At 35.2% G+C, this 9,504-nt stretch overlaps 1 protein-coding gene across 1 annotated transcript in view; it reads right to left on the bottom strand.

Moving 5' to 3' along the window:
* Positions 1-3,976: 3,976 nt before the first annotated feature.
* Positions 3,977-9,504, bottom strand: part of si:dkey-237h12.3 (teneurin-3) — a 627,006-nt gene continuing 621,478 nt past the window's right edge. Inside the window, exon 32 of the mRNA XM_061892022.1 lies at positions 3,977-9,504. This exon is cut by the window's right edge and continues 421 nt beyond it. Coding sequence (XP_061748006.1) covers positions 9,173-9,504 — 332 coding nt within the window. The 3' untranslated portion in view covers positions 3,977-9,172.

Genomic DNA, 9,504 nt, shown 5'->3' on the forward strand with positions numbered 1-9,504 from the left:
CAATTATTCTATTCTATACCATATTATTATAATTATTATTCTATTCTACACTGCTAAATAATATAATATTTGCCATTAAACATGAACAATGATGAAAATAATGGTATGGTTCATTTAAAAGAGAAACAATATAAAACAGATCAATGTACTATAAGAAATATATAAATAAAGACTGTTTTCAACTACTTTTTAGCAATGATTTTACATAATATTGTGTCCTTTCACATTGGCCTTTTTTTTAGAAGAAATAATTACAGTGAATATCATATTAAAAATAATGTGAGTACACAAAAAAGTATTTATTTTTAAATTATTGTATTAAATACAGATATCTGTCCTGTTATGGTGGATTTAAAATACAAAGAATATAAAACAGATCAATGTACTATAAGAAATATATACATAAATACATGGTTTTTTTACTACTTTTTAGCAACAATTTTATGTAATTTTACAATATTTTTACCTTTCACATTGGCCTGTCTTTTTCAAGAAATAATAATTACTGTCAAACTGTCTATATTTATATTTTTCTTATAGCACATTGATCTGTTTTATATTGTTTGTCTTTTAAATACACCATAACAGTATTTTGTATCATGCTCCATGTTTAGTGGCAATTATTCTATTATATACTATATTAATATAATCATGATTCTATTTTATACTGCAAAGGAATAAAATAATAGACATTGTTCATGTTTAGTGGCAAATATTATATACTCTTTAGTAGTGTAGAATAGAATAATAATTATAATGATATGGTATAGAATAGAATAGTTGCCACTAAACATGAACAATTATAAAAATAATGGTATGGTTCATTTAAAAGATAAACAATATAAAACAGATCAATGTACTATAAGAAATATATAAATAAAGACTGTTTTTTTAACTACTTTTTAGCAATGATTTTACATAATTGCACAATATTGTGTCCTTTCACAATAGCCTTTTTTCCAATAAATAATAATTACAGTAAATATCATATAAAAAATAATGTAAGTACAGAAAATATTTTTTTAATAATGGTAGTACAATAAAATAAAATAATTCATACAATAAACTCTATATTCTTATCTTATATGGTAGTACAACAAATGAAATACAGGGAGCTGTCCTGTTAAAAGACAAACAGTATAAAACAGATCAATGTACCTTAAAAATATATTAATATAGACAGTTATTTTTTTTACAACTTTTTAGCAATGATTTTACATATTGTGTCCTTTCACATTGGCCTTTTTTTTTTTTTTTGAAGAAAAATTAATTACAGTGAATATCATATTAAAAATAATGTAAGTACACAAAAAAGTATTTATTTTTAATTAATCATAGTAAATACAGATAGCTGTCCTGCTATGGTGGATTTAAAAGACAAAGAATATAAAACAGATCAATGTACTATAAGAAATATATACATAAATACATGTTTTTTTTACTACTTTTTAGCAACAATTTTATATAATTTTACAATATTTTTTCCTTTCACATTGGCCTGTCTTTTTCAAGAAATAATAATTACTGTCAAACTGTCTATATTTATATATTTCTTATAGCACATTGATCTGTTTTATATTGTTTGTCTTTTAAATGAACCATAACAGTATTTTGTATCATTCTCCATGTTTAGTGGCAATTATTCTATTATATACTATCCATTTACTACCGCTTAATACTATATTGATATAATCATGATTCTATTTTATACTGCTAAGGAATAAAATAATTTCCACCAAACATGGGGCATGATAAAAAATAATGTTATGGTGCATTTAAAAGACAAACAATATGAAACAGATCAATGTACTATAAGGTATATATATAAATATATATATATATATATAAATATATATATATATATATATATATATATATATATAATATGTTTTTTTAACTACTTTTTAGCAACAATTTTACATAATTGTACAATTCTGTTATCTTTTCACATTGACCTGTTTTTTTTTCCAAGTAATAATAATTACAGTAAAAAACAACTGTCTATATTTATATATTTCTTATAGTACATTGATCTGTTTTATATTGTTTGTCTTTTAAATACACCATAACATTATTTTGTATCATGCTCCATGTTTAGTGGAAATTATTCTATTCTATTATATACTATATTAATAAAATCATGATTCTATTTTATACTGTTAAGGAATAAAATAGTAGACATTGTTCATGTTTAGTGGCAAATATTATATTCTTTAGTGATGTAGAATAGAATAATAATTATAATAATATGGTATAGAATAGAATAGTTGCCACTAAACATGAACAATGATAAAAATAATGGTATTGTTTATTTAAAAGAGAAACAATATAAAACAGATCAATGTACTATAAGAAATATATAAATAAAGACTGTTTTTTAACTACTTTTTAGCAATGATTTTACATAATTGCACAATATTGTGTCCTTTCACAATAGCCTTTTTTCCAATAAATAATAATTACAGTAAATATCATATCAAAAATAATGTAAGTACACAAAATATTTTTTTTTAATAATGGTAGTACAATGAAATAAAATAAAATAATTCATACAAAAAACTGTATATTCTTATTTTATATGGTAGTACAACAAATGAAATAAAGGGAGCTGTCCTGTTAAAAGACAAACAGTATAAAACAGATCAATGTACTATAAGAAATATATAAATTTAGACAGTTTTTTATATCCTTTTAGCAACATTTTTATATAATTTTACAATATTTTGTCCTTTCACATTGGCCTGTTTTTTTCAAGAAATAATAATCACAGTTAAACTGTCTATATTTATATTTTTCTTATAGCACATTGATCTGTTTTATATTGTTTGTCTTTTAAATGCACTATAACAGTATTTGTTTCATGCTCCATGTTTAGTGGCAATTATTCTATTCCGTACTATATTATTATAATCATGATTCTATTTTATACTGTTAAGGAATAATCATATGAAAAATAATTAAGTACACAAACAAATAAAATAATTCATACAAAAATGCTCTATATTCTTATTTTATATGGTAGTACAACAATTCAAATACAGGTAGCTGTCCTGTTATGGTGCATTTTAAAGACAATATAAAACAGATCAATGTACTATAAGGAATATATACATATAAATATAAACCGTTTTTTTATACGTTTTTATAGAAAGGTTTTCTTTACTCCTTTTTAGCAACGATTTTACAAAATTGTAAAAAAAAATGTTCAAGAAATAAATACAGTAAAAAACGTTGTATATTTGTATATTCATTATAGTACATTGATCTGTTTTATATTGTCTGCCTTTTAAATGCACCATAACAGTAGAGCTACCTGTATTGTATTTGTTGTACTACCATATAAAATAGGAATATAGAGTTTTTGTGTATGAATTACATTTTTTGTACTACCATTATTTAAAAAAGATACTTTAAAAACAACATAACTACACAAAAACGTTTTTTTTAAATAAAAAAATAAAGATAGTACAAAATTAAAACATAACAATAAAAAAATATATAGTATTTTATATGTTAGTAAAAAAATACAATATTTTTTTGCAGCTGACTGAATCAACACTATTTTAAAAAAAAGTCTCATTATGCTGCAGTTATTTTAACTAAACATTCTGTTGACATTATAAATGGGCCTGCAGTAGCTCATTTTCAGCACTAGAGGGTGCAGCTGGGTCGCCAGCAGGTCCATAATAATAATAATACTAATAATATATATATATATATCTCAGTGGCTCTTATAACATAGTTCCACAAAGGGCAGGCAGCTATCATTCCACCTGCAGAAAAGTGAGCTATATTTGGTTGGCGTGGCAGAGAAACATGTTTTTCTGGCTCATGAATTATTTGCACTAATGAATTATTTACCTGGGGGTCAGGAGGCATTATGCTCCGTAAGCATGAAATTGAGCGGCACTAAGAGGCTGGATGCACGTAACACATCTGTCATCATCGCTTACCGCCGACTTCAAGCGACACCATCCAAAATCACCTGGCCTTTATTGGTTATGTAGAAACACAAACATAAATTACTGGTAGTTTCATCATTTACAAAAGCGGGCGGCTGACAAGTCCCCTTTTTCTCCACAATGAACATTTGATATTTAAACATGGAACAAACTGTCTTTTACAAAGCATCTTAAAGAGAAACACATGTCGAAGGTTACAGTGTGAAATTTCATATACATCGTTTTTTTTTTTATTTTGTTCCCTTAAACATTTTTTTTTTTGTTTTTCCCTATGGTGAGAGTTCCTACTCTGTCGGAAATTGATTTGTCAAAACAATCATTCGCCTTTCTGGTCATGACCGAACGTGCTCGGTGCTTCCGTAGAAGTGTGCGCAATGTAAACATTTCCTGGTCTTAAAGTAGCAGCAGAGTGGAAAAACAAGTCGCCTGGATAGTGAGGTTATTATCATAAACATCTGATTTATGACACCAAAAGACTTCCAAAGTTCATGAATAAATAGATATGATCAAAGTAGTTTCGATCTCACTGAGATTCCCGAGCCATTTTGAGTCGCGTGATGTAGTGGAGGAACCACAGATCCCTTCTCCATCAACAACAATGCTAATCAGCACACTTTGTGAGAAACAACGATTACTTTTGGAAAACTTACGATCCAGAACCTTATATTTTTGAGCCCGAATCCAAAGAGGACGAGCAATACGTTTTAGAAGCCTTAAAAAAATATTTGTTTTATTGTGATATGAGCGTCCGCATCGTTGCTAGGTGCTAAACATACAAGCTAAACAATAACAAACCAAAATAAATCAAACACTTACTGTAATTTTTCCACTTTGCCCGCATAATCCCGTTTAGACGAAGAATCAATCATAATCCTCACAGAGGGTTCCAAAAAAAAGTTCCTGGAGGAAGCGTCTTGTGGGGTGAGAAATGCATTATTTATAATCTACAATTTACTTTTAGCAAGTTTGAGACGAGTGTGTCAACAATAGCAGCGTAAGATAGCGTTAGCTCACTGGTGCCACTAAAATAGTCCATCTGCGTTTGCGCTTGCAATAACAATATCACTCATATTTGGTACATTTTCACGTCGTGGCATGTAAATGGAGTATTGTTGGTGGCTTCTGGATGTTTTTAGAGAGTATAATAAATAAATAAATAAATGGGTTGTACTTGTATAGCGCTTTTCTACCTTCAAAATACTCAAAGCGCTTTGACACTACTTCCACATTTACCCATTCACACACTGATGGAGGGAGCTGCCATGCAAGGCGCCAACCAGCGCCAACCCGAGCCATTTTGAGTCGCGTGATGTAGCGGAGGAACCACAGATCCCTTCTCCATCAACAACAATGCTAATCAGCACACTTTGTGAGAAACAACGATTACTTTTGGAAAACTTACGATCCAGAACCTTATATTTTTGAGCCCGAATCCAAAGAGGACGAGCAATACGTTTTAGAAGCCTTAAAAAAATATTTGTTTTATTGTGATATGAGCGTCCGCATCGTTGCTAGGTGCTAAACATACAAGCTAAACAATAACAAACCAAAATAAATCAAACACTTACTGTAATTTTTCCACTTTGCCCGCATAATCCCGTTTAGACGAAGAATCAATCATAATCCTCAGAGGGTTCCAAAAAAAAGTTCCTGGAGGAAGCGTCTTATGGGGTGAGAAATGCATTATTTATAATCTGCAATTTACTTTTAGCAAGTTTGAGACGAGTGTGTCAACAATAGCAGCGTAAGATAGCGTTAGCTCACTGGTGCCACTAAAATAGTCCATCTGCGTTTGCGCTTGCAATAACAATATCACTCATATTTGGTTTATTTTCACGTCGTGGCATGTAAATGGAGTATTGTTGGTGGCTTCTGGATGTTTTTAAAAAGTATAATAAATAAATAGATAAATGGGTTGTACTTGTATAGCGCTTTTTTACCTTCAAGGTACTCAAAGCGCTTTGACACTACTTCCACATTTACCCATTCACACACACATTCACACACTGATGGAGGGAGCTGCCATGCAAGGCGCCAACCAGCGCCAACCCGAGCCATTTTGAGTCGCGTGATGTAGCGGAGGAACCACAAATCCCTTCTCCATCAACAACAATGCTAATCAGCACACTTTGTGAGAAACGATTACTTTAGGAAAACTTACGATCCAGAACCTTATATTTTTGAGCCCGAATCCAAAGAGGACGAGCAATACGTTTTAGAAGCCTTAAAAAAATATGTGTTTTATTGTGATATGAGCGTCCGCATCGTTGCTAGGTGCTAAACATACAAGCTAAACAATAACAAACCAAAATAAATCAAACACTTACTGTAATTTTTCCACTTTGCCCGCATAATCCCGTTTAGACGAAGAATCAATCATAATCCTCACAGAGGGTTCCAAAAAAAGTTCCTGGAGGAAGCGTCTTGTGGGGTGAGAAATGCATTATTTATAATCTACAATTTACTTTTAGCAAGTTTGAGACGAGTGTGTCAACAACAGCAGCGTAAGATAGCGTTAGCTCACTGGTGCCACTAAAATAGTCCGTCTGCGTTTGCGCTTATAATAACAATATCACTCATATTTGGTTCATTTTCACGTCGTGGCATGTAAATGGAGTGTTGTTGGTGGCTTCTGGATGTTTTTAGAGAGTATAATGAGAGGACCCTCCACCTGTTGACTCAATTGTTGGCTATTTGTTAACAATGTTGAATAAATAACACTTGTGTTCTCGTCCTACATTAGGGTTGTTAAAGATAAACACATCTCTTTCCAATTTTTGCGTATTTTCCGGTGTGACTGATCAGATGATACGGTTGCTACCGTGACGTCTACCCCCGAAAATACGTATTTGAAGCGGAATATTCAAAGATGTCCGACTGAATTTGTGGCCTTTTGTGACGTTCAAACGGTGTTTTCACATACTTTGCGGACTATAAATACAAATTGGATGTGGTTTAATGGAGATAATGAAGCAGAAATATGTACATGAAGTCAACTTGTTTTTCCACTCTACTTTAAAGTAGGACAGGGATTCTTACGGCCCCATTCGTCACGGTTTACCTGACACATGAAATGTGACAAATTGGGATCCTTAGCCGCCGGATGGCAAGGAGAGTGTTGACTATCTTAAAAGGTGTTTTATGGTGATTCCAACTTTGTCCACAGGGTTAGTTGCCAAGCAGACTGCGTGGCAAAGATGACCATTCCAATCTTAAACCTTGCATACTTTTATGTATGCAATATGAATGTGGTGTATGGCTCTTGAATCTGATGGCTACTGCACTGTATGTAGACTTTGATTTAAAAAACGAAACATTGCACTCCGTATACTGACTTGTAATTCACATACAATATATTGCCAAAAGTATTTGGCCACCCATCCAAATCAGGTGTCCTAATCGCTTGGCCCGGTGCATCAAATCAAGCACTTAGGCATGGAGACTGTTTCTACAAACATTTGTGAAAGAATGGGCCGCTTTCAGTGATTTCCAGCGTGGAACTGTCCTAGGATGCCTACCTGTGCAACAAATCCAGTCGTGAACTTCCCTAGCTCCTAAATATTTCAAAGTCAACTTTATTATAAGAAAATTGAAGAGTTTGGGAACAACAGCAACTCAGTCACCAAGCGGTAGGCCAGGTAAACTGACAGAGAGGGGTCAGCGGATGCTGAAGGGCATAGTTCAAAGACTTTCTGCACAGTCAGTTGCTAAAGAGCTCCCAACTTCATGTGCCCTTCCAATTAGCCCACGTACAGTACGCAGAGAGCTTCATGGAATGGGTTTCCATGGCTGATCAGCTTCATCTAAGCCGTACATCACCAAGTCCAATACAAAGCACCACTGGACTCTAGAGCAGTGGAGACGCCTTCTCTGGACTGATGAATCATGCTTTTCCATCTGGCAATCTGATGGACCAGTCTGGGTTTGGAGGTTGCCAGGAGAACGCGACATTTCGGACTGAACTGTGCCGAGTGTGAAATTTTGGTGGTGGAGGAATTATGGTGTGGGTTTGTTATTTTCCAGGAGTTGGGCTTGGCCCCTAAGTTCCAGGGAAAGGAACTTTAAATGCTCCAGAATACCAAAACATTTTGGACAATTCAATGCTACCAACATGTGGGAACAGTTTGGAGTGGGCCCCTTCCTATTCCAACATGACTGTGCACCAGTGCACAGAGCAATGTCCACAAAGACATGGATGACAGTCTGGTGTGGATGAACTTGACTGGCCTGCACAGAGTCCTGACCTGAACCCGATAGAACACCTCTTTGGGATGAATTAAAACGTAGACTGAGAGCCAGGCCTTCAGTGTGTGACCTCACCAATGCACTTTGGGAAGAACGGTCGGAAAATTGCTATAAACACACTCTGCAACCTTGTGGACAGCCTTCCCAGAAGAGTTGAAGCTGTAATAGCTGCAAAAGGTCACATTGAACCCTATGGGTTAGGACTGGGATGGCACTTCAAGTTCATATGCGAGTCAAAGCAGGTGGCCAAATACTTTTGGCAATATAGTGTATGTATTGTACTTGTATTTTAAAATTGTTTATGTGAATTGTGAATTATATTTATATAGCGCTTTTCTCTAGTGACTCAAAGCGCTTTACATAGTGAAACCCAATATCTAAGTTACATTTAAAGCAGTGTGGGTGGCACTGGGAGCAGGTGGGTAAAGTGTCTTGCCCAAGGACACAACGGCAGTGACTAGGATGACGGAAGCGGGAATCGAACCTGCAACCCTCAAGTTGCTGGCACGGCCGCTCTATCAACCGAGCTATGCCGTAAATGTAATATTGTTGTGTATTTTCAATCCTGTGTCATTTTATTGTGGATGTTGGAAGCACCATAAAAGCCATGTTCTTACTTTAACTGCACATTGTCCTTCAAATGAACAACATCCTCTTCCTCTCGCGCGAGACTCACCCAGGAATGGGGCCAGGTGAATCCCTTCTCTAGCGTACATTACTTGTAACGAAGCTTGGTGGGAACGAAGAAAAAAAAACAAGGGAAAACCGTAAAATAAGCGCACTGTCCCCCCCGAAACACAACCTTAGCTCTGCGCAGAGTCCGGAAGGTTGGTGCTAGAGGACTAAAGTCCTGGGTTCACAATGCACAGCATTGCTTGTCCTCACCTTTCAGTCCTATTGAAAAAAAAAAAACAGCAACACTCACTTTACACGTCTGAAAGTCTGCTCGCCAAGCTCTCCTCTCGTTACCTTTTCCCGATTTCGTTTTGCCGCAGAAAGTGGATGTTGTTGGCGCTGTCGGCCAGCTCCGGGTACTGCTCGGTGGACAGCACGTAGTAGCCGTCGTAGCCCAGGACCTTGCCGCCGCTCAGGAGCTGCCTCTTCTCGCCTTCGGTCCACGGGCGCCCGCCCTCCTCGCCGTCCCGCACCCGCTGCTGCTCCCCGGCCCAGGCCCCGGCCAGAGCGCGCTGGCGGGCGAGCTCCGCCACCCGCGCCTTCTCCTCGTCCACGGCGACGCCGTAGCGCACGTGGAGGGCGAGGGCGCCGGCCCGCACCTCCACGTCGGCGAAGCGCCGCG

This window comes from Nerophis ophidion, linkage group LG29 (genome assembly GCF_033978795.1).
Source record: "Nerophis ophidion isolate RoL-2023_Sa linkage group LG29, RoL_Noph_v1.0, whole genome shotgun sequence".
Lineage (NCBI taxonomy): Eukaryota > Metazoa > Chordata > Actinopteri > Syngnathiformes > Syngnathidae > Nerophis > Nerophis ophidion.